A 26,240-nucleotide genomic window follows, 5' to 3' on the forward strand; every position below is an offset into this window, starting at 1 on the left:
TGCATCAAAGCCCCCAGAGAGGCCCAGACAGGCGGCACCCGTAGCTCTTCCCCTTGTCCACTGAGGTAACGGAGAATGTTTCCAATCAGCCGGGATTCAGGACCCGGCACCGGGCGGGTGCCGCCTCCTCCGCCCGGCGGGGCCCAGCCGGGCCCCGCGCGGATTGGCTGCAGCGGGCTGTCCAGCAAGGGGAGCTTTGATTGGCTGGGGAGGTCACGTGAGGCGGAGGCCTCTGGCCCTTGACAATAAACATGGAGTCGATATTCCACGAGCGGGTGAGTGACTGACCGAGGGGCCTTACTCCTCGCCGGTGGAGGGGGCAGTGCTCCGGGGACGGCTCTGGTTGCACTGGTAGGGGGGCGCCCGGCCTCTGCCCTGCCCGGCCGGGCCGGGCCGCGCTGCCCCAGACACCTTTCTGTTGGCCGGGCGAGGCCGCGGCTCGGTGTGCTCTGTCCCGGGGCGAGCCGGGGCCCTCTCGGCTGCGGCCCGTCCCTGCTGGGCTCGGCGGGGACAGGAGACGTTGTCAGCGGAGATGAGAGGGTCAGGCCCGAGCTCTGCGTTTCCCCCCGCGCGGTGGCTGTTCTTCTCGGGCCTTCAGAAAGGGACTCCGGGCAGGGGGAGGTGCCGGTTGCGGCTGATGCCAAGAGAGCCGGCCGGGGTGAGGGCGAGCAGCGGCGGGCAGGGTTGGGGCTGCGCCCTCCGTCCAGCCTGGCTTGGCCGGGGCCGTGTGGGGAGGAGGGGGAGGGAGAGCTGTTAAGGAAATCCGGATTCATCTGCTGTGCTTCTACGTGCTGAACAGCATCTCCTCTTCGAGAGCACAAATGCTGTTGTGAACCGCTGTGATTTGTCCAGGCTCCCAAACAGCAGATATTTCTGCTTTAATGCTATTCAAATATAAGTGTTTTTTTTTTTTTTTTTTGCCATGTGCTTTGTCAGTGCCTCTGCACCATTATTGCATTAAGATTAACACTAGTTTACTTGGCAAATAAAGCAAGATAGCTGTACAAGATTCTTAAAGAAAAAAATTTAAAAAACACTTTTCTGAAATCCATAGAACCTGAGGAGTGTTCTTTCAAACTAGGTTTGGGTAGCAAAGCTTGGGAAGTGTTGTGGTGTTAAACAGCTGCCAATCAGCAGATGAGTGTTGGATTTCAGTCATTATGGCCCCTGCCACAGTGACCTTGAGTTCCAGTCTAGGTTTGAAAATGAGTTCAAAACAGGTGTTACCTTTCCCTTTTCTGGCCTAGCCTATCACATAGTGAAATTATAACTTTTTTATTACTAGGTTGCTTTATGGTTTAATAACAAAACTCTGCTGAAATTGAGGTGACAGCACATTACATTCAAAGTTACAAGTCGATTGTAGTTGCTAAAGGTTTTGGGGAAGGAGGTTACAGCCTTGGGTGTCTTGCGTGTGAAATATAACTGCTCCCTGGTAAGTTAGTTACACCTCAATGCCTCTTTTAAACTGGAGTACCAAATACATATTATCTTGTTATCATTATATTCTAGGGTAAACTTAACTGAACCTCTGTTGGTTTGTTTTGTTTTTTTCTTAAGGGGTATGTTTTTCCCCCATCGAGTGCACTGTCTCGGTTCCTGTCAAAATACTTGAAGTGCTGCATGTACACGCACACCCTTCACTTGAATCCACATGCCTCAGGTGTTACAATAAAAAAGCATGAAAAACATATTTTGTTAAATTTCCTTTATGAATACCAAAGACTTAAGCAATGTGGCATTTTTAACAGGGGAATGACAATTGCAGAATGTAGGACTTAAGGATGGGGCTCAAGGAGCCCCTATCTTAGAAATTCGCCTTTTCTTTGGTAAGATACAAGTGGCTGAAAACTCTGAAAGCAGAGCAGCAGTTCATATTGGGATAGGTTTCAAGAAAGGGATTTCAGATTATGGGAAGGTGCGGTATTGTCTGCACACGCGAAAAAAAAGGAAGCTAATTTCTGTTAAAAACTGTAAGATCCGTTTTCTCTTCTGCATTTTGCACTTAATATGTACAAATTCTGTATATGAAAATTAATGTTTAAGATAACTTTTAAGATAAAACTAAAAATACAGGAAGGTCCTTTTAGTGAAATTAAGCTTTAACCCTGTAATACAACTCATTTTCAAAGATTTTTTTTTTTAATAGCTCTTTGTTTCTAAATTGTTTTTCTATAATTCTGGTGGAGAAACCTGTGATGCTTGAGCAGGTTCTTCTGTTGCAGTTTCATCATGTGAGCAGCAGCAGGGATGAGGTCCCGAAGGGATGGGAGCTGGTGTTTAGTCTTAAGTTCATTGTTGTGGGAAGGCCGTGAGCTGGAGGAGGTTTCTGGATTCCGTTGGACCCTGGCTGTACAGCCAGTCCAGCTTTAATAACTTGTTGCTCAACTGAGGGGTGAAGCCCCAGGAATATTCTGTCATCTGGGGTACAGGGACTTTTGGAGGTTCCTGCTGTTAGGGAGATCTTGAGGGATTTGTCGTATGACTTGTATGAGGCTTTCATGGAAGGTTAAAGAATATTCCTTCAAGGAATGCTCTTGTGTTCTTTGTTTGTGTGGGTTTGGGGGAAAGGAGGGGTGTTCTTTATTTTTGTTCAGGGGTTTTAGTTCTGTTCTAAATGGAGTGCATGCATATTAGAGTTCTTAATGCAACTAAAAGTGAGGACTGATTAAAACAAAAGAGAAGATCAGGGTTTTAAAACTGATGTTAGTCCTGTCTTGCACGTGTAGCTTAGTTATTTGTAAAGAAAGATTGCTTTTCATGGGAAACTAATTTGGTTGTTTGGGGTTTGTTTTCTGTTTGTTTTTTTTTACAAGGCAATATTTTATTTGCACTTATGAGAATGACGGAGTTTGATGTGCGTTCATTCAGACTAGATATTTATGAATTTGTGCTACAAAATCATGACTTAGCATTTCTGATTTACTCATTTTTAACTTGGGTTGACAGCGCAAAAATGTTATATTACATTTCTGTTATCTCCCTTGTGCTGGATATGCAACAAAGTATCTGAAGTGTTTTCCATTTAAATGCTTTAGCAACAAAAATATTTTTGTTGTTTAATATGCAGAATTTAATATTTTTTTCTTGTCATTTTCATCAAGATTTTAGAACCAGTAGCACTAGCTTCTTTTACCTAGGTCCTATACATAAATTTCACGTGGAAAATGAGCTTTACTGCTCCTCCAGCTCCTAATCACTTTCTCGACAATAAACAAATTGATTATAACCTGGACTGGGTGAGTAACCTGAAATGAAGGAAATAAATTCTGTAGATGTACAGTTTTAAATCTCTCCAGAGTCCTAACAGTCTGCCTTTCTCTAGCTTTATGTGGAGAGCAGGTTGCCGATAGCCACACCTGGCAGGGAAGAGAAATTAAAAAAGAAAGAGAGCATCCGTTGCAGAAAAAACTTGTTACTGGGAAGTAGAGATCTAAACCCTTTCATTTTCATGTGGTGGTCATTTGGAAGAGGACAGAATCCATTGTCCTGCTGGCTGCAGAGTCCTTGTGTGATTTGGTCGGGCCATTGGCAATAGTGTTTTCACTAGTGTTTTCAATAGTGCAGTAGTGTTTTCAAAATAACATTTTTACATGAAATTTATTTCCTCAAAGGAAATAAAGTCATGTGTGTTGGGTTGGGTTTTTTTCCCCATCAAATTGATGGGAGGGTTGTATTGTATAGCTTGCAGTGTGATAGATGTGAAGAATACATGGCATCCTGGGTGAGTGGGGAGGGCAGGAAGTTTGCCAGAATGAAATGGTTGAGTCATTTTACGGAATAAAACATTAACATGTTTTTTTTGTTGTCTCTGGTATTTTTTTCTCTCTTCCAATGTTAGCAAGAAGGCTCACTGTGTGCTCAGCACTGTCTGAATAATTTACTACAAGGGGAATATTTTAGTCCTGTTGAGTTATCCTCTATTGCACAGCAGTTGGATGAGGAAGAAAGAATGAGAATGGCAGAGGGAGGAGTGTCTAGTGAAGAATATAGAACGTTTTTGCAGGTAAAATCTTTTCAATTTGAGGTTGCTTGATATTTGCCTGAAAACTACTGTAGTGTAGCACGGACCTGCTGTTCTTGCATATCTAGAGAAGGTTAATCTCCTAGTGCTCAAACTTCTTAAATTTATAGGCCTTTGCATTCACATATCTTAAATTTGGCATTTTTAAATGATACTAGTACAGCTTTACCATAATTCTACAAAAAGCTATGTGATTTTCATCTTACAGTTAGGAAGGTCAGGCATGGCGAGGGGGAGGATCAGCGATTTGCCTTTTGTTTTTGTAAGCTGATGGCAGAGAGAGGAGCAGATGTTCCCATACCTGTCTGTCTCTTAAGCACTGAGTGTTTCTGATTTAAAGGTTTGAATTTTTAAGTAATAAGCTTATTTAGACATTGTAATCAGCCTTATAGACTAGGACATGTTTAGTTGTTGCTTTAAGTATGTGCAGTTACGTTTATTCTCAAAACAATGATTTCTGACCTTATATGCTTACACCATTTTTCCTTTTCTCCCTCCCAAATTCACACTGAGCAGCAGCCTTCTGTAAATATGGACGATAGTGGATTCTTCTCAATTCAAGTAAGCATGGCTCTTTACTGACAGAATTTTTTTATTTATGCAATATACATTCTCTCATAAAATTTAAATGGCATCGAGCTTTTTCATCTAGTTTCCAGTTTACAGGCTTAATGGGAATAAGTGCTGCACTTCTAAATCTTCAGAGTTTTCCATTAAGAGCAGTGACTTGCAGTTTCTCAGTTCCTGGGCCCTTGAACACAGAGAAGTATGGGCTCCTGAACTGTGAAAAACTGTGTCACCTGCTGACAATAATCTTGATTTCCAAGTTGCTTCTTATGGGGGACTTCAGGTGTAGACCTTGGTTCTCATAGACTACAGGTGAAAAAGCAGACTTGACATTTTCTCAAATTATAAACTGTAAAGCCCCTGGCAATGGTTACACGGTTATCACAGTGATCTGCTGAATGGAAAAAGCTGCAATGTCTGCATTGCAGTTTTTATAACACTCTCCAGATACTTTAGAACGGGAGATTTTCTTTCCTTCTTTTTTTTTTTTAAAGGACCATAAGGGAAAATTAATTAATAAGAAACACTTAAACCGGAACAACAACAAAAAAAGGTATTGAACACTGAATTGGGGCATATTTCTAGATGAGAGCTGTAGGCAATGCTTTGCACCTTTGGCTGTCTCCTGAGCTTTCAGAAGTGATTGTCCACGTTCCAGAATTTCTCAAGAGCCTCTCTTCCTTATGGCAGGACAGGGCTGTTTTTCTACTTGGTGAAAGACCATTAACAGTTTGGCATTTCTTGTTTGCTTAATTGGGCTGCTTCAATATTGAAGTTGAAAAATAAATGCTTCCTCATATTCTACGTTTTTTGTCCTGTCATTGCTTTGCTCACTAGCTGCATAGTTGGCTCAGTGAAAGGAAGATGAATTGTTAATTTAAAATTTCTTACAGTATTATTTCAGACCATTTTAAAGAGTTATTGTGAAAGTGTTTGTGCTAATGTACCTGACTGATCCTGTGATAATCCAGTGGTACAAAATTTCCAATAGTTACTGTGGGGAAGGATGACGTTCTACTTGGGGGGAAAGAGGGCAGAGCGGTACATTGAGAGCTGAGAGATGACAAGTTATGAAGTGTCTGTGGGAGGTGAAGCTACAGCTTTGTCTGGGGGAGTAATCTTATTAACACATCTCAGTTAAATCCCAGTTTTGTTACTTCCCCTTAGATATAGTATGCATGTTATGTTTGCATGTAGATTCATGACAGTTTCTTTCTGAATAATGTGATTCCTAGATTTCCTAGCAATGTTTTGAAATCTAAGTTTTATGAAAACAGAATTGTTTATAGCAGCTAAGATGGTTGCATTGCTTAAAATTAGATTTGACTGCTTTGACTCTTGAAAAGTGCTATTTTTTTAACAGGTCATAAGCAATGCCTTGAAAGTTTGGGGTTTAGAACTAATCCTCTTCAACAGTCCAGAGTATCAGAGGCTTGGGATCGACCCTATGTAAGACTTTTTTTCTTAGCACCCTGCTTTCCTTTTACAGAAAAATAATACTTTTAATCTATCATTTAAATCTTTCTTTAAAATTACTATTTCAAGCTGTGTTGCATTCTGATGTTTTTATTTTCTCATCTCTCTTTAATTTTCTCCTTTTGGGAGTGTGCATGAGTATCTGTCCTCTGTGCCTTCATGATACTCAGTATCTGTGGCATCACAGGTATATAGAGATGTCAGTAATGTTGACAACTTCCTAAATGTTATAAAAGCAGTATGAGTACTCTAACAGCAACAGTTGTATTACTGAAATTTTATGATATAAGTTTAAATTAGTGATAAAAAAAGAACTTAAACATTAATATATACTCCAATATTAGGGTATTTAATTTTTTCTATACCTTTTGTTTTTCTTTTTACAGAAATGAAAAATCATTTATTTGTAATTATAAGGAACACTGGTTTACAGTTCGAAAGTTAGGAAAACAGGTGACATTGTCTTTTTTTATTTAAAATTTGACTTCAGAATGGGGGGTGGAAAAGTGGTTGCGAGTAGACCATGTGTTGGCCTTTTGCAAGCCTTTGCTGCAATTTGCTTTAATAGTAGGCCGTATTAAAAAAACAAACAAACAAAAAAAAAAAACAACAACAAGAAAAAACAGAAAAAAAGAGTAAATGTTTGTTATATCCAAAAATGCCAGGCAGCTTTTCATGAAGGTTAGCCTGGGGAAAGACCCTAGGACCAGTTCCCCAGTGAACTTGTCCTCAAGGGAGCTACAGCTCTGGTAGAGTCTGTGCAACACCTTAAGCTCTTTTCTTTTCTGCATGAAAAATAGCAGAAAAATTTACAGGGCAGGAAGAGGGAGTCCTAAACAAGGATTGGGATCCCTATAGAATGCAAACTTATTTCAATGCACTAAATTATTGACGTAAAAATATTTTTGCTCATTTAAATGGACAGTGGGTATAAGAAAAAGTTCCAATTTCAAATTTATTAGTATTTGTGGTTGCTTGTATTTATGGGATTCCCATCAGAATAAGGTTGGGGAAAGTAGAATCACAACTTTGCACTATTTTAGAAAATTTTCTGAGACAGTTGTACTATAAGCAGAAAATAGTTATTAAAGGTAAGGGATGGCCATAGAAGTATATTGTCCATATATATAATGTCACACTTATGTCCCTTGTAACACCAATGCAGTGCTTTATTTCAGTAGCCAATCATTATTCTGGATCATACTGCATAAGCTTTTGTAAGATGGTTTGGTGTTTGGTTGGTTGTTTTTTTGTCACAGAAAATGTTCATGGAATAAGCTTTTAGATCCTACAGTAGTGGACAGGAATATCTTTACTCATTTGGTTCAGTTTGCAAGCGGTGGCTATGGGCTGGAGCACCTCTCCTATGAAGACAGGCTGAGAGAGTTGTGGTTGTTCAGCCTGGAGAAGAGAAGGCTCCGGGGAGACCTTGTAGCCCCTTCCAGTACCTAAAGGGGATATAGGAGAGATGGGGAGGGACTCTTTATGAGGGAGTGTAGCAACAGGACAAGGGGTAATGGTTTTAAACTAAAAGAGAGATTTAGATGAGATAATAGGAAGAAATTCTTCACTCTGAAAAATTGACCTGTGAGTGAAAAAACTAAACTCTGCTGTTCTGCTTTACTTTAAAAATATTGCTAGTGTTTACAGGCAATTTTTGTATATTTGATATCAAAAAGGCTGAACAGTCTCTTAAAAGTACAGGAATGTTCCTTATTATGAAACATGTTGTGTGGAATTTTATGAGATAAAACATTTTGGGCCAGAATGCCAAGTTGTATGGGGGATGTCTTTTGCTTGTACATGTGGCTTGTAGCCACATGAAGACAATACTAGGTGTCTGTTATCTAGAGAGTAATGAGAAACAACAGACAAAATAGATATAGTTAGATTTGACCTGCCTCTCTCATGTCACAGTTAAAGCAAAATTAGTTTACCAAACCTTCCTCCTCCATGAGGAAAGGTTTAAAAGTTTGTCTGTAATCTGCCTGTCATATTTGTTTATGTAACTTTTTATTCCTCACTCCTACACTGTTGGTGGTCTTACCCTTTCCTAGTGGCAAAGGGTGTTTTTGATAAATGAAGTGACTGAATGATAGAATGGTAGCTGGTCACTTACCTGTATCCCAGGTGAATTATAGTATGGGCCTGACTGCAACTGTATGACTGCATATATGGAAGTTTGGGTAGATTTTTCTGAGAATGGAGATAGAATTCTCCTTCTATCTGAAATGGTGCTTCCTGGTTAAAATTAGGTAATATTAAATGAGTATGATATAAAAAAAGTTTTTCAGATTGTTTGCAATATATTTGGGGTTTTAAAGGTAGAATATTTTGTTGTCCATGTTGACTATATTTTCTTTCTAGAAGTAATATAAATGACTAGCTCTCTTCTTCGGGGAGAGAAACGATCTCTGTGTATTTATCTCAAGTGTCCCCTATTGTAATATTATGCTGTACTATCAGCATATTAAATTTGAGTTCATTTTTCTTAATTTTTAAACTTAAAAATTATCTCAGAGAGAAGTAAACTATAGTTTTCAGCATCAGCAGCTATTAAAGGCAGCATGTTTAATGAAAGTATTTCATGGAAAGAATTTGACTTCTACTTCCTGTATCTATGAGTTTCTTAAGATACAGCATTAATTTATGAAGGGTTTCTTCCTTCATTAGTCTCTGAGCACATTTAAAACTAGGATTAAGCAGAATTTTACAATGATGTCTGAAGTAATTCTTCTACCATTATATTTTATCTGTTTTAATCTGGTACCAGTGTTCAGTAATGGGAGAGAGCATGCAGCCATTGCCCCGCTTCAGATCTCCTCTTAGCTGAAGGGTATTTGAAGGGTAACCTTTAGCAGTATAGGTATTGTGCTTCAAAAGACTTTTGATAGTTTATTTCACTAGATTTATTCGGATATTCCATCATAGAAAATGACCACAATGTACAGAAATGGATTACCGAGTAATCTTTATGCTAATTTGTTCTCTCAAACCTTTTTTTTCTTAATTACAGTGGTTTAACTTGAACTCTCTCTTGATGGGTCCAGAACTAATATCAGATACATATCTTGCACTTTTCTTGGCTCAATTACAACAGGAAGGTAATAGTAACTTGCAGATGTTAAATCTCATTAATTAAAAGTAGGTAATAATCATTATTTATTAGAACTTATGTATTCAGTTAACTACCCTTAGTTTTATGATTGAAATAGTGAAATAACCCAAGTCCTTATAATGAAAGGTAGAGCCTTACATTGTAATAAATTGCACATCATTGTGTTCCGTATAGTGTGCATTTTAGAGTGTTTATGCATGCACCTTAATGCTGTAGACTTACGGTTTGTTTTTCTCAGGTTATTCCATATTTGTAGTAAAAGGTGACCTGCCAGACTGTGAGGCTGATCAGCTATTGCAGATGATTCGGGTACAGCAGATGCAGCGACCAAAGCTAATTGGAGAAGAGACAGCACAGTCAAGAGATCAGAGGTAAGGTAAATAGAGATTTCATTTTAATAATGTTCGGTATGAGTGGTTTCCATGATTAATGCCTACATGGAGACAACTCCCTTAAGACGTAATTCGAAGTACCTTTAGCGCAATATGCATACTACTGTTGCACACAGTAGAAGCAAGTTGGTAGAATACAAATGGTGTATTTTCGAGTGTGCAAAAACTACCTTAGTAAGGATTCAGTCTTTCCATGCGTGTTGTGTAGTGCAGATTTTTAACTTCATGATTATGATTTCTTTCCAACTATAGTGAAATGGGTAAGCAAATCTTACCACCCTATGGTTAATAGTAACCGATCTATAATTAAGACTAGCTTGTGCATTCTGTCATAAGTAGAAAAGAATGAGAAACCCATATCTGAATTCCACGTCATATGAATCATACATATGAATCACACATTCCCCTCTGGAATAATTTAATTGTAAATGTTGTGCCACTGTTGTGATGCGTACTGCTAATACAAAGCATATAAAGTACTACTTCTGCAATAATTTTATCATGTTTTCATAGGAAATAAATTGCACACTGGTAAAAAAGCTTAAGGCTTTTCAGAGGAATTAATTCATTACTATTTCTTCCACTTTATAAAGGTAAACTGGTGTAAATTGATGGAATAAAAACAAACTACTTGGCAGTAACGTAGAAAGTGTGTATAGTTTACAGAGGGCCTGTTGCTCTCGTGCAGTCATCAAAGCTTCCTAAAAAGGAGATCACATCCACTATCTTCTGCTGGTGTAACTGTTTAAATAGCAATAGGTTTGAATAACGTGTATTGATTACTTTTTGTAGCCTTACTGAAGTTTTTCCTATTGAACAGATTCTTGTCACGATGTGTGTGGGTTTAGAATCGCAGTATTTTAATTTTTACAGCTGTAAGCTCTATTTGCAGCTCTTTTCATGCTTTTTCATGTAGAAATGGAAATATTTGTTTATATAACAAGATTTTCACAATAGAAATGTTTTTTCTCCAAAGTTAAAAAAAGGTAGAGTTAAATCAGCAGAACATATTTACTTTAAATCTCACAATAAAAGGTAGTATCGTTTCTGTATGAATTCTGCCATAAATGTATCAACCTCACAGGCTACCCAGAAGTGATGTGGACCAAGCAATAGAAGTTAACCATCCTTTTGATGGAACAGGCATGTTAGATGAAGATGAAGAGAATTTTCAGAGAGCCCTGGCTTTAAGTAGGCAGGAAATTGATATGGAAGATGAAGAAGCTGATCTTCGCAGAGCCATTCAACTCAGCATGCAAGGTGCAGTGCTTATCTAAATTCCTCTTACAATGGTCATGTTGCTTGTGCTTTGGGCAGGTACTGAAACTGGCATCAGGCAGCCACTTTCTCCAGCGTGCATAAAGCTCTCTGAAAAGACTGGCTTTGAGGCATGGAAGGACAATCCAGAATGTCCCGTAGCTATTTCCCTTCTGCTTTTTGAAAAGTTGCAAGTTTCATGTTAGCCTTGATCATTAGGAAGCAAGAACAAATTGGCAAAGGGTGGCATGAGGGAGGAGAAACAGTCCGAAGGTGAGGAGGAGAGATAGTATCGAGTGAAGTTAGCCCAGGTGCTTATTCCTCCAGCAAGTCTCTTTCTTCCTCTCAAGTTTGAAGACATTTTCTTAAGCTATATTTAATTTACTAACTTCATTTTACTGTAATTAGTAGGATATGGCATGTTCTGGTTTTAGGTAGTCGTCGAAGTCAGTTCTCGGACTCACAGAACGTTCCTCAGTCGCCTCACACCAGTCAGACAGACTCCCTTTCTTCAGAAGAACTGCGAAGGAGAAGACAAGCATATTTTGAAAAGTAAAGTAGTTGATAGAAAACTGCATGGGGAAGTACATGGTGTATTTTTCAGTGCTTTTTGGGGTGTGGATGGGTTTCTGACTGAGGTTAACTTAACTTTTATCTCTTAACACTGTTTTCCTAACATTACCTGAATTTTGCTATTCCCAGGTGGTTCCTATGAAGAAACCTGTAAGAGGGGATCTGTTTGTAATGTAACATCAGTCTTGTGAAGAAAGAAAACATACATGTTATAGAAGTCTTTTAAATGAAATCCTGTAAATTTCTGTAATTATCTTCCTGAAGAAAAGTATTCTTTCTCTAAGACTTTGCTTCTGGTGATGATGCCTCTAATGCAATCACATGAAAGCATTCTCAGTGATACTTTATGATGCTGTTCTGGAGTACCTTCTTAATATACAGTTGGGGTAGTGTAGCTTTTCTGTATCTCTGTCTCCTAGTGATGGAGGAAATAAAGACCAGGGAGAAATGCTATGGATTGGAGGAGTTAGACTTTGCATGAGAGGATGAGAACGGAGGACAGCCAAATTCGGGGGGAAAAAAAAAAGTTGCGTGGCTTGGAATATAGTGTTGGAAAGATAGGAGTCTGAAGGTTAGCACGGTGGAACGATTGAAGAGATCTTAGATGCAGGTGTCTTAACTGTACCAAACAGCTTCTACTTCTTACTCTTGGCCTTCCTTACAATGAGATAGACTTGACACGGGTCTCATACTGTTGTTAATCTTACTCTCTTATAAATTTATAATACTTTCAGGCAGCTACAGCAGCAAGATCAGACCCCGAACATACATGCTAAGCCAACTCAAAGCTCAAGCACTGCGGAAGCTGACCCAGGTATTGTTTTTTAAACTTATTTCCAACACTGAAATATTTATGTCTTTTTCACCTTTGTGTTGTGCAACTTCCCTTGTCTGCCTGCTCCTTGCTTCAGCAGCCATCCAGACTATGTATCACAGCCATGACTCTCCTTGGCAGTGAAGCAAAGGGTCGCTTTCTTGAAAAGCCTGTTCTGTGTTGAATGTCAATATCCTGTTTCAAAGTGAAGAGTGTTACTGTTAGACCATTTAAGTTCTGGCTTGGCTTTTTGTTGTTTTGTTTGGCTTGAGCATTAGAAATTGTAATCTTTGGGATTTGTGCCAACTGTTTTTTTAGATAGCAAAGTAATAAACTACTGGAACCAGTTTTCAGTATGTAGGCCTTATCAGTATTAAGTTTTGTTGATCCAAAATTAATGTGTATTACTTGTTACCAACTGACCATTGTGGAGGGGAAGCTAAGTGCAAAATATTCAGTGATTTTTAAAAAACCACAACCAAAACCAGTATTGGGAGTGGGGTGGAAACAGGTGGGTGTGGACAAAAGGAACAAAGAAAGCATTTAACTACAGTTGAGAACTACCTCTTTGCATTAATTACAAGTTCTATGCATTTATTTTCTTTAGGAGGTGATATGAGTGAAGAAGACATGCTTCAAGCAGCAATGAATATGTCTCTGGAATCTGTTAGAAACCACTTGAATACAGAAGAGGAGAAATGACATAACTTTTTTTTCCCCTCTTATTGTCAAAACACTAAGTCTCCATTATAACTTTACTGTGTGGATGTTGCACAAGCAGGGTTCATTTCAGAGTTCTGGAAGCAGGAATGAAAAGGGAAGCTGGAGGTGAGAGTTTAGAGGGAATCTGCAAATACAAAAAAGATTGCACTGATTTAGAAAACTGTAGCACTCCTATTACAGAACATCTGTTCCCAAGAGTGGCTGTATCAAAATTATTTAAACTCATCACGTGAACAAAGTTAGGCACGTGTAGCAGCTGTAACTTGCATTTAAAAAGGAAGTTTAAATTATTCTGAAGAATTCTATAGAAAATACAAAAGGTGTCGAAAAGCAGCACCGATTTCCTTCAGTACTAACGGAAAAATACATACAAGTAATAAGTTGTGCTCATAAATGACTAAGGCCTTTATAAGAAATCACTTAAAATGGGAAGAAGAATTAAATTCCATTTATCTTAGATAATTTATGTTGTGATTGCTTATTCTGAGTGTCAACTTTTTGATCCTGCTGTCCACTTTTGAAATGACCCATTCTGCAGGAGAAACATGAATCCATAAATTTCATACTTTGCAATTAGAAGATCTTCATTGTATTGTTGATTATGATGTTACTCCTGAGTCTGTCAGTTACTTCTGACCTTCTGACGCTTTCTGGTTTTACTTTCAGTTCCAACTGTAAAATTTTCAGTTCCATGTTTAAAAGTAGGATTTTTGCATTGCGCTGTTGTCTTTTGGCAGATGACTTGCCGCCTTTGGTTTGGATTTTTTGTTTTTGTTTTCTTAGGCTCTTTCTAGTTATGCCACTGTTTTGACTATAAAAGTAGCGTATAATCAGCTGGGTTAAACAGGTTTTCTTTTCTACCTCCTCTGGGGTCTTTTTTCCTCTTCAAGCTCAACCCTTCATTCTGGCCTTGCAGTATGAAAGAGCTGTAACTGAGTCTAGGAGAGAGGAGGAGGGGGTTGAGGTGCCATAAAGTCAGTGCCACACACATAAGGTGCATTCCTGCAGTCTGAAATGACCCCTGCGCGAGTAGCTCTTTTGAGAATGAATATTTATGTCTGTGTGGATGTTCCTTCTGAAATGCTTTCTATGAGTGTCTGTCAGAATGTTGCAGCTTTTTCAGGAATGGCCTTTATTCACGCACCTTACAATTTTTTATCATGCTGTTTCTGATCCTGAGAAAATGGGGAGCAAAGTATGTGAGAGAGTTTATTCTATTGGTTGTAAGGCATTTGCTTTGGTATCTGGGATGAATGTGTAACAGGGTGACCAAACCTGACTTTCAACTTCAGTGCAACAATTGAGATGATTCATTTTCCTAAATGGTGCTTGAAATACAAATTCTGTTTACATATAAATTATATGGGGAATATGTTATAGATAGAGTATGTAAACTCTAGTCCACTTAATGCATTAACAGTTAGCACAGGCATTCAGAGAATCTTTTGAAGATTACCCCAGATTTCTTTATCAAAATATTCTAAAGTTATATCATTGCACAATAGTAACATTTAATTAAAATTACTATGAAATGAATGGTAGCTAGATGGAAATATACATTCAACATCAAGTAGTACTGTACATGAAAGGGCTTTTACCTCCCAGCAAAGATTTGTTTACAGCAATGGTTTCTTGATAGCTTAGGATATTAATATATTATACATAATTGGGCTAAATTCTGTTTTCCTCACCTGTGTGCTGAATTTCCACCAATGTTACCAGAACCAGAGGTATATCTAAGACCATATGGATTTTGACAGGAGACAGCATTACTTTTTAAAAACTGATTTTAAATTTTGTCTTTTTAAAATAATCTTTTTATGTACATTATAATTAATATCAGTAATGTCTCAGTACAGCTAAACAATGGCTTTAAAAGTCTGTGTGTGCATATGCCATTTTTAAATGCTATTATTTTTCAGGTTGTAAATTTCTGCTTTCAGTTTAAAATTTATATGAAACTGAAAACAGGAAAGGAGTCTGCAAAGCACTGAATTATTTCTCTGCTCATCTGTAAATTATCCACAGCTTTAATTTCCCTTCTTTTGTTGTGCCATAAACTGATTCTGAAATAAGATTCTCCTTTTTATAAACAGGTATAGGCTCGCAATTTGATACCAGAACTTGGACCTTTTATCCTCTGTTATAAGAATATAATAAAAATGTATTACTTCTATAGCTATATAGTGTAGCAGCCCTATATTAAAAAAAAAAAAAACCACAAAAAAAAAAAACAAAAAAAACCCCAAGCAAACAAAAAAAACAAACAAAAAACCAAAACAAAGTCCCTTGAATTGCATTAACTGTAACCCATGGCAATTACATGTTTTTATAATCACTAAAGCACGGAGGTTTATGTTTGAACTTTCATGTCGTTTTGTAAGTTACTTCATCACCTAAGTGTTCTGATACGTGAGGAATATACAGGAACAGTGCCTGAAAAGCAGAACTGTGTCAGTCATTACAGGGCTTACCCTATTCCTTTCTGTGTTGAAACGTCATTCTACAAATACCAATTTTATGTTCAGAAGAATGTCAAGGTTAATGAAGTAGGTGCATCTGCCTAGTGAAGCAGTTCAGAGGTAGCAATTTAAGCTATGTATGTTAATTGCACCAAAGGAAAAGACTAATACTAATTGCTGACAGTACATATTTATAACCAAGACCTAAAGTTCAAAGTGTGTGGACCTGCCAAGAAGCTGTCAATAAAAAGCCGATCCCATTTTTTTGGCGTGCATTCTTTCAGTGATGAACAGTTCTCAACGTGGCTGAACTATGTTCATCAGGCGTTTACTAATTTTAGAGCCTGTTCCTGGTGTTATCTAGTCTGTCAAGCTGATGGGTTTTTTCCCACGTTGTAGCTTCAGGCCAAAGTTCATTGTGAAGGAGCAGTTTTATTACAGTATGATATTTGAGGGAGCTTCAGATTTCATTCATCCAACAGATTTTTACAGTCTTCCTCACTGTGAACAGTCCATGTGACGTAATTTGTGGTTTTCTGCCTATAGCAATCAAAGGGGTGTTGGGGGAACGAGTGATATTTCATTAAATATCTTCCAAAATTTGTTCTGTAAGTGTAATTCTGTAAACTGCTTTCGTGGTCTTGTAATGAGGGCAGGAGGAAAAAGTGTTGTAATGCAGTCATGCTTGAATGCAGTTCCTGTTAGGTACAGCAGCTATAAATGTGAGCTATTTAAATGCTCACATTTTTCTGGACTTCACACTAACCTGATACAATACTGGCTTACTCTCCAACATTTGGGCTCCTTGTGCCCTTCAAACAACTTCAGCAAGTTAAAATGTAATTTTTGGCAAATATACTATTATTATTTTTCATACTTAATTTGCAGGCTACTTGAACTAATACAAAGTTAAATCTCCACTGTGTTTTAATGTTGGACTATTGTTTCTATTACAAATCTATAAAATGGCAAGGGACTTTAGCTTCTGCACGTCTGCTAAACAATTTTATTTCTGTATCTCAGACAAATATTGTCATTTGCAAGCTGCTTTGCTTTGTTACAAAAATGACAATTAGCCTTTTAAAAATGGATATGTTACAATTCTAAATGTCTGAAATTTTCTCAAATTTAGTTATTGTTTCAAATATAATGATGAAAACTTACAAGTGGTGGCCTTTTAACTGAGAAATATAACGGGGAATAGTATTGGAGAACTCTAGAACTCAGACTTACAAAGAAGTATTAATTGTACAATTCAGGTTACCAGCACATATTTTAAAGGAATGGAAGAAAGAATCCAAGGAAAAGAAAAATTGAAGTGGAAACTGTTCTAAAGGGCTTAGATATAAAATGATGTTGCTGTCTTGGTAAGCCATTACTGGCTTGCATAAAACAACTCCTGGGAAATCTTCATAGTTACTCACAAATAATTTAAAATAAAAAGGAAAAAAAGGTCCAAGGGGTAATAAATATATACCCTTTCCCCACATACACAATTAGTTGTTCAAATAAGAACAATACTTCATATTGATATTCAATTCTTTAATTTCAAATTAGTTGCTTATTTGAGTTATATCCAGGTTTGCATCTTAAGCATGAGCTGTTTTGCAATAAACTTTTTTTTAAGCTGTATACACACGTTTCCCTTATTTGCATTTCAGACATGGAGGAAATGCTTTAGTATTTAACCTGCCATAGTCACCTCTTCCCCCCAATTACAGTTCATCAGAATGTTAATGTATATGTGACTTTTCAACTGCTTTTACCAAATCAAATTTTTGTTTCCTTTATTTTCTTTGTTAAGAAAAGCAAATAATTGTTACTACACTTAAAATTATTTTTTCTACCTGCCCCCGGTATAGCAACTGTGTGAATTCAGGAGGGGAAACTTATAAAAAGGTTTGAACAGAAAGGGATGTAATATTTAAATATTACGGGGGGTGGGGGGGAGGAGAAGAGAAAAATCTTGATATTGTCTTTAAAGCATGCAAGCATTGATAACATTTTATCTTTTGCTACATGAAACCCCATGTGTACAAAACAGTATAAAGTCAGGATTTTGTAAGGGAATTATTTTTTCATCTCTTGCCTAATAGTTGTGTATTTTAGAAATCATTTTCAGTAATAGATTTTTCGTCTTGAGACTCTGCTTTCAATATCCTGTCTTTGGCTCTGGATTCCTGTAAAATTTTTGTCTCTATTTTGTGTATATAAAGCGTATGATACTGAGAAGATTAAAAAAAGGAAAGCTGAAATGCTTTGTCATTGTTTTGACTGGAAAATGGCAGCGCTGTTTGATATTTTGAAAATGCTCCCCAAATAGGCACAAATATATATGGTTGTATTTGATACCATTTTTTAAAAATAAATATTATTATAGCTTCTAATGTTTCTCTCTTGACCTGAGTATTTGCAGATGGGCTTTCCCTTTATATGTGGATTGGACACAGAATCATCAAACATTGAAATTTCACCTTTGATACCAATGGGCTTTGCACCAGATGTTGAGTAAATACATCAGCTGTGGGGTAATTTTCTGTTGCTCATAACTGATGTTTTGTCATCTATGATGCCTTTTCACCTGTTGATATTCAAAATTTATGTAAAGACACTCCTGTCAGGAAGAAAGTTGGTGCTAATTATAAGTTGGTGCTACATCTTTAAAAATTGTACGCTTTCCAATTTTAAAATAAGCAAACATTTGCAGGTTTACTACCAGAATACACATTCTTTTTGTAGCACAATGCACTGTTTTTGTAGCTTAGTCAATCCACAGAGTATACTGGATGACTTCTGTGTACCTGTCACCAAGAGATGAAGCCAGTCAGCTAAAAATGGGTTGCAACGCTAAACAGTCAGTTTCTAGTTTTTCAAGAGTAGTACTTCATTGACTTTTTGCCTTACTTGCCATTATAAAATGATCCACAATAGATGTTTTTATCATCTCTAAATATTTTTTAAAAGTCTGGAGAACATCCCTGATCTTATTTGAAAAATGTTAAGATAGTTTCCCATAATAATTAATTAACCAAACACGACTGGAAAAGATGACAAACCTTCTATCTCCTTTGGACCCAGGGTCTTGTAATCTCAAAGACCGTGTGATAAAAATAGCTCTAAAATAGTTGCAAAATCAATCCATCCCTGGATGGGTAAGCCATTCATTTTCTAGCCCTGGAAACAGTTGTGAAGCCGTTATGGATACAGCTTGGGGAACCAGGATCTTCTTGAGCTGCAAGGAGACTGGGACATTATTCATTGTTCAAAATGGAGTTAGGAGAGCTTACAGTGATCACGTCAGATAGAGCTCATCTCCCAAGGAAAGCATTGTGAACTGGGTGGTGGAGAAGTCCTGAGATTTTCAAGTACCGGACTTGGGAAACCGAAGGAAAGAAACGGAGGAAGGATGAATCAGCTAAAAGTCTGAGCTCCTCTTTAAAACCATTGAGATTTCAGCTGTGAAATGCTCTTTTTCTTCAGCTTCACTTTACCATGGATGTAGTGCTTTAATTATTCATCTTTTTATGGAGTTATTAATTTGCAGCTAGCAATGAGCCAGCTGCCCTGTATTTTATTTCCATTATTGACCATTTTTTATATCAGTATTGTTCTTACTGTTTTAATACTGCATTTTCTGTAGCAGTGCAGTACTCTCCTTGTAGTTCCTAGTAATTTTAATTCATTTGATCAGAACAAAGAAGAACTTTGACTCAGACCCATGTCGGCGTTGTGGCTGGAAATCCAAGCAAGCACAGAATCATAAGGTGGTTTAGGTCGGAAGGCGCCTTAAAGGTCATCTAGTTCCAACCCCCCTGCCATGGGCAGGGACACCTCCCACCAGACCAGATTGTTCAGAGCCCCATCCAACCTGGCCTTGAACACCTCCAGGGATGGAGCATCCACAGGTTCTCTGGGCAACCTGTTCCAGTGTCAAAACCCTTAGAGTGAAAAATTTCTTCCTGATACCTAAGCTAAATCTACCCTCTTCAAGTTTGAAGCCATTACCCCTCGTCCCATAACTAAATGCCCTTGGAAAAAGACCACCTCTGGCTTTCTTGTAGGCACCCTTCATCTAGATGTGTTCCAGATTTCCTCCCCAATTGCAATAGAATGAACACACTAATGAATAAATTTCCACTAGCAAAGTTAGTATTTGAATTTACATGGTTTCCCTTAGGAAATGGTACCTTTCAAACCAGCACAGTAAGAAAAGCAGCATGGAGAACATCTGCGTTTATATACCTAGCTGCTATTCACACCAATACAATTTACATGTAATATTAAAACATAAGAAACGACGAGCTTTTACCTCATTTAAAAATGGTCTTTTACCTCATTTAAAAATTTAAAACCGAACTACCCAATGTGATTTTTCACTACTTTTGTGAACGCAACAAGATAAAACCTGTGTGAGGCACCTCAGGGAAACACCCACCCCCGCAGCTCAAGGGCCCGACTGTTTCGGGAACTTGCCAATTTCGCAAAAACGCATATTCCAATACAAGGACGCGGTGTCTCGGTAGTGAGGGGTGCCCCAGGTATGTGAATGAAGCCGGGCTGAGACGCCCCTCTCCGCTGCCGCCGGCCGCCATCACCCGCCGGCCCGGCACGCCGCTCCGCTCCGCCGCTATCCCGGCATCCCCCGCTGCCGCGCACACGTGACGGCGGCGGCGCTCTGGCCGGCAGTCGGTGGCGGTGGGGGCGGGGGCGTTATGGCTACCGTCGAGGTGGCAGAGGCCGGATCCGCCGGGAGGAGCCGCTGAGCCGGACCGCGCCGCGCCGGGGGAATGCGGGCGGAGGGGTGGCCGGGACCGGTCTGCTGAGCTCGCAGCAGAAGCTTTGGCCCTCCCTAGCCAGGAGAAGGGAGGAGACGGTTGAGCGAGGCCCGGAGCCCTCTTGAGCGGGCGGTGATGGCGTCGTGGTTGGGCGGGCTGGGCCAGTCTCTGGGGCAGGTGGGGGGCAGCCTGTCATCGCTCACCGGCCAGATCTCCAGCTTCACCAAGGACATCCTGCTGGAGGGCACCGAGGAAGTGGGCGGTAAGGAGGACTGAGGCGCCAGCCGGGCCGCGGGGGGGTGTGTGTATGGAAGGGGGTGTGGGTTTGGGGGCTGTGTGTTTCCTGGGGCTGCCTCCGGCCAGTGCCTCCCCGCCCGAAGAGGCCGGTGGGGTGAGAGAGCCCTTCCTCCGGCCGGCGGCTTCCTCAGGGGCCCTGCGGCCGGCCGGGGGGGAGCCGTCCTGCTAAACCCAGGTTTGGTGTTTTTCGGGAGAGCTGTTGGCCTTGTTTTCGTTTTTATTCTGCCTCTCTGACCTCAGGATCCGGAGAATAAACATATTCTGAGGCTATAATAGCAGAGGTCAACCCCTTCGAAGTTTATTATTCAGAAGTTTCTGTGTTGATCAGTAATGAAGGCACCCATTCTGTTTGCTTAGTTTATCTAAAACCCCGTTTGATTAGCTGCTTTTAGAGCGATCTCCTAAAACCGTGGAGTAGTAGCAGTCCAGAGTTGTGGGGTTTTTTTGCCACGGGTGTGATCTAAGTCTGACGTGTCACACAGGCAAGGGCCCGGTGTATCTTATGGTTTTGTTGTTTATTTTTCTGTCGGGCTCAGAGAAACCCGTCAAGTTCTGCCATTCTCCTACAGCCAAGTAGGAGAACATGGCCTTTATAGGAATTAGAAGCTAGGGTGATTTGTATTTCAAACAGAAAGCTGCAACAAAAAAGACATCGAAGTAAGATATTCGATAAAGTAAGAGTAAATGTATTCTAGACTGTAGTCTTTTCTTTATATTTGAAATAATACCTTTGTGTTTTGAGTTTTTTAATAAAACTTTGGGTTTTTCTAGTAAAGCAGCTGTATAATGTGGCAATAAATATCAACAGGTTAATACCAATAGTATTGTTTACCATCTTGAAACTACAGCTTCTTGAAAAAAAAAAAAAAGAGCATTCTCAAAACAGTTAGGAGTAGCGACCACAAAGAACATCTAAGACTTCTGAATACTCATCTTAAATGTGAAATTAAACAATTTACTTTGCAACTTCCCAACTATGAAACATTGTGAAAGTATTGTATAAAACTTGTTGGCAAGCTGATACTACTGGTCTAATACGGATAGGGTTTTTGTTATACAGGTGAAATGTTTGGAAGAGAGAAATTTATTCTGATAACTGCAAAGTTACCTTTTTTTTCACTTTTCTGAAAGACTTGCTTTAAATTTTTTTAAATTCCAAAATCCATATTAGTTTAGTTTTGAAACTTATTTTACACTACTAAACTGTGTAGTCATCTAGTGCGTTTGTTTTGCCTTTTAAAAAATCAGCTGAGATTCCGATTCATGCATTTGTACTTTAGTTTGTGCAAGAGAGATGTGCTGATGTTCAGTAGTTACTTCCAGCTATACTTGACTGCTAGATACTGCTGTGAACAACTTCTGTTTCCTAAAAATGTTAAGAGTAGTACATTTTTGTGGGCTACTAGTCTTGAGGTTGTAAAAATCTAGTGGCATCTAAGTACTCTTCCGTAAAGACCTTTAATACTATGTGGCCTAAAGAACACCTTTTAAGCAGTTCATTACTTTTTTTTTTTTTTAAGTTTCCTAGTTTTCTCAAGTTTCCTCATTTTTAACATTATCCCTTACATCCACTATTTTGACTGCCATCTGAACTGAAGATGGTGTTTGTAAATTATAGACTTTAACGTCTTCAGTGTAGCATTTTTCATGGGTAGATTGTTGCCTCTGCAGCACCTGAGCTGCATCAGTTTTAAACAGCACATAGGAAATTATGAAATACAGTTTTTACTTGAAAACTGTATTTATTTCAAATTTGAAAAATTCTCAGGGTTGCTTTGTGGTCAATTCAGAATAATTTCTCATTAATAGAAGGAAATGTGGTGTTTCTATCTATTAAAAGTGGGACATGGGAGAAGTAAACAGCCTATTTGAGGAAGGTTGATAGTTGAAGGAAGATTATCCAGGAACAGAATTACATGGTTTCGTATTAGATAAACTGGTATGGTAGATGGTGTCACCTTTGCAAATGAATGCGAGTCTTATGGGGGTTTTGTGCCTTTATGTGGGGGGCAGGGTTGGTGTTTTGTTGTGTGCAATACTTTGTGGACTTTGTGGGGTTTGGGTGGTTTTTTTTCTGAAAATTTAGTGACTGTTTTGTGTATTTTATGGAACTAATTCTTGTTTTGAAACTTCACATGAGATTACTGAGAAGTACACAACTATCATGTCAGGGACAAAGTCCTAAATGAAGAACACATTCAGTGACATGAAATAGTTAAGTTTCCATTAATTTAAAGCTTAAATCTGTACTTTTTTGTTAGTTTTGTGGTGTGACTTTAAGCCTGGATAAGAGGGAACTGAATTGGGTTGATAAAGACTCTCTGGTCTGAAAAATAATTCTGACAGTGTTCTGATAAAAGCAGCTGTTGCTATTTACCAAGGAATGAACACCGAAACAGTCTGAAGTAAGATACTTATTAATTACTATGGTCTTAACTGATGTCTACTTACCAGATTAAAAGTAGTTTAATGAAAATGAAAATTTTCACTTTCTTTCAGATGCAGCAACAGAACTCCATGTGTCCAATTCTAGACTCAGAGAAATAGAAAGTATTAATGCAGCACAAAAGTTTGAAGTAAGAAATTTTGGAACCCTATTATAATTAAAAGTAATAAATAACATTTGTTTCTTGTAAAAGTGAAATACTGCACTGAAGTTGCTTATCTCTGGGTAAATCTAGAAACAAGGGTGACAGTGGTGTTAGAACGTGGCTCTTTTTTTTTGGGGGGGTGACAAACTGCCATCACAGATAAGGAGGGCACACTTTTTATTGGAATATGCATGTAGTGCAAGTTTTCATCTTTTGTTAACTGCAGCATCCTGCAACTCTTCCTACCCCTACCATGTGGTCTTGGGCTGCAGCAGTAGACTTGGCTCTGAAAAGCTTGCAAATGTAAAAATCTTAGGTTTTCATAAATTTTAGCTGGTAAGGAGTTAAAATTGATTTATAGCAATTCATACATGACCACAAATAAAAGGAGATCTAGAATGCTCGGTTATGCCGGACAGCATGTCTTTTGCAGCAACCTTCAAAGTACAGAGTCTGTGTGTTCCCTGATGTGGTTCTCTCTCTGTGTTGCCCTGCTGTATGGTCGTTTTGACATAGCTACGCGTGCTCATGCTCTTGCAAAACTGCTTACAAATCCCGTGTGCCCTTGTGGAAAGTGACTTGTGTACTTTTACAAAGGACTTGTTGGTCTTGTGGCTTTATTTATTGCTGTAAACCAACAACTGTCATGTACGTCGTCAGCCCTCAAGAGCATTGAGAAGTTAAGATAGGATGTAGTTCAGCTCTGAATTTTTCATCTTGGTATTTACATCTGGTCACCACAAACCCTTTTCTGAAAGTGAGCTAGAGTCTATGCCATATAAATATGGAAAGCTTGGACGTGAATGCGATTTTGGGCCCACACTTCGAAGTTACTGTGTGTTGTGAGTGAAATAACATGAGAAATCTGTACAAATTTATTGATTTCTTTACTGTTCAGCAGACTTATGCTTTTCTAATTATGTGAGAACTCTTTTCTGAATTTACCAACACTAATTTCTCATTTTTGCTAGAACGAGAGACTGAAAAAAGTTTGTAGTGATTTAGAAGAAAAGCATGAAGCAGCAGAGCTTCAAATAAAGCAGTTATCTATAGAGTACCGAAATCAGCTTCAACAGAAAGAGGTAGGATACAGAGTGAAATATTTTGAGTAAGTATGTCCAGTAAACATATGTATTATGCTGTTTAATCTCTTTGTTATAGTATTAGTGTTCTTTCAGTGGAAGTATTGGTCAGTGTTATGCTTTCTTGGTTTGTTAATGTAGACACTGAGAGACTATGACATATATTTCCTTCAATCATCTAATAGAAGCAAAGCTGCCAGGAGATAGTTGAAAAAAGAGAAAACCCTCTGGGAATGTCATGCGTGTATCAGAATTTCTGTTGTTTCTGAAATCACTGTGAGAAAGGACACTTAAACTGCTTTGTATTTCTGATTCAATTATCTTTAAGGAAAGCAACAAGAGCAAGTTCTCATTTGAAGCAGTTATATTGTCTGTGGATATAATAATTATTTGTATTTATGTATACAGTTTAAGGGAACAGAACTAGCTTTCATAATTTGAAAAGTGTCCCTTTGTAATGGAAACATCAGCTTTATAACCTATTGCGTAATGTGAGATTTCATAGCCTTTTAAACGAAGAAAGTTACCACTATGCCTAGAATTTCACAAAAGGAGTTTTATTTCTTTGTTTGTAAATGCATGTAGGAGCTTAAGGAAGCAGAATTTTGAGATGTATAGAATTCTGCTTATTAAATACAATAACAGAGTTGTTATGAGAAAATTGCATGCAGCTAACTTCAGTTTATTGTAAATAAGTAAATTTTCATTACAATGAGTTGTTAAGGGTAAAAGAAACCACATGTAACATAAGTAACTGGGGGAGCATCATATTGCTTAATTTTCATATCTGAATACCCTCTTTAAATATTTATATTTTTTGTACAACCTGTTAGTGTGAATCTTGGTACTTAGGTACTTGGCTGCTGAAAAAAGCAGCCAACGCTTCTACTGAAGTTTGACTTAACTGAGAACTATTAAAACTTTTAATACGTGTCCTTGCCTGAGATACTTAAAACATCGGCTAAGACTGCTTTTCTTCATTAGGAGGGTACGTGGGGTTTTTTTCCTTTTCTTTTTAGTGAAAGTGATCAGTAATTTGTGCTGGGGGGGAGGTATTTGGTTAGTTCATGTTTCATAAGGCTACAAGGGGTAGAGTGTATTTTGATACTCTTATTAAAACAATGCATTGTATTCTGTATATTCAGGTGGAAATCAGCCATCTAAAAGCTAGACAGAATGCACTTCAGGAACAACTGCAGAAAGTACAGACAGCTGCTCAGTCAGCACAGTTGGGAGCTGCTGTTTTGCCACCAGCCACTACATCAGCTTCCTATGTTCCAGTGGTCAGACATTCCTCAGGTTTTGAAGGAGATGACATGGATTTTGGAGATATAATCTGGTCACAACAAGAGATAAACAGATTGTCCAATGACGTTTCTAGGCTTGAGTCTGAGGTTGACCACTGGAAGCAGATTGCACTGGTGAGTGGTTCCCCTCTATCTTACCCTCCCCTCTAAATCAGTATTTTCATTGCATTTGTTGTTTCTGGAGTGGGTCTTTTGAAAGTTCATGCTGTACAGTTTCTGGAAGCAACATGATTTGATGGGAAAGCTGAAACCTAATGATCTTTTAGTCATTTTCTTGCTGGCACAGAAGAGAAGGCTCTGGAGAGACCTTACAGTAGCCTTCCAGTACCTAAAGGGGGCTACAGGAGGGATGGGGGAGGGACTCTTTATGAAGGATTGTAGCAATAGGATGAAGGGTAATGGTTTTAAACTGAAAGAGGGGAGATTTAGATTAGGTATTAGGAAGAAATTCTTCACTGTGAGGGTGGTTAGACAGTGGAACAGGTTGCCCACAGAAATTGTGGATGCCCCATCCCTGGAGGTGTTCAAGGACAGGCTGGATGGGGCTTTGAGTAACCTGGTCTAGTGGGAGGTGTCCCTGCCCATGGCAGGGGGGTTGGAACTCAATGATCTTTAAGGTCCCTTCCAACCTAAACGATTCTATGATTTGTCAAGTTAGGAAAAGGGTTTTGTAAATATTCGCCTAGAATACTACTTCAGGATTTCATTTTTGTGCAGCCTTTCAAAATACTCTTTTCTTCCTGGCTGTGATATTGATTATATATTGACAGCACAATACCGTT

General features: G+C 38.6%; 2 protein-coding genes across 2 annotated transcripts in view; both read left to right on the top strand.

The window, feature by feature from the left end:
- Positions 1–225: 225 nt before the first annotated feature.
- On the top strand, positions 226–15,148 carry ATXN3 (ataxin 3). The gene is made up of 11 exons (XM_074148585.1): positions 226–275; positions 3,842–4,006; positions 4,541–4,585; positions 5,955–6,040; positions 6,454–6,520; positions 9,084–9,171; positions 9,424–9,556; positions 10,662–10,837; positions 11,269–11,386; positions 12,142–12,221; positions 12,829–15,148. The coding sequence occupies exons 1-11, from the start codon at positions 252–254 to the stop codon at positions 12,921–12,923; spliced, it is 1,077 nt and encodes a 358-aa protein (XP_074004686.1). The 5' UTR covers positions 226–251; the 3' UTR covers positions 12,924–15,148.
- A 4,945-nt stretch (positions 15,149–20,093) lies between these two features.
- Positions 20,094–26,240, top strand: part of TRIP11 (thyroid hormone receptor interactor 11) — a 34,833-nt gene continuing 28,686 nt past the window's right edge. The window contains exons 1-4 of the mRNA XM_074149814.1: positions 20,094–20,443; positions 22,978–23,054; positions 24,041–24,151; positions 25,297–25,572. Coding sequence (XP_074005915.1) covers positions 20,317–20,443; positions 22,978–23,054; positions 24,041–24,151; positions 25,297–25,572 — 591 coding nt within the window. The 5' untranslated portion in view covers positions 20,094–20,316. The remainder of the gene's footprint in view (positions 20,444–22,977; positions 23,055–24,040; positions 24,152–25,296; positions 25,573–26,240) is intronic.

This window comes from Numenius arquata, chromosome 6 (assembly GCF_964106895.1).
Source record: "Numenius arquata chromosome 6, bNumArq3.hap1.1, whole genome shotgun sequence".
Taxonomy (NCBI): Eukaryota; Metazoa; Chordata; class Aves; order Charadriiformes; family Scolopacidae; genus Numenius; species Numenius arquata.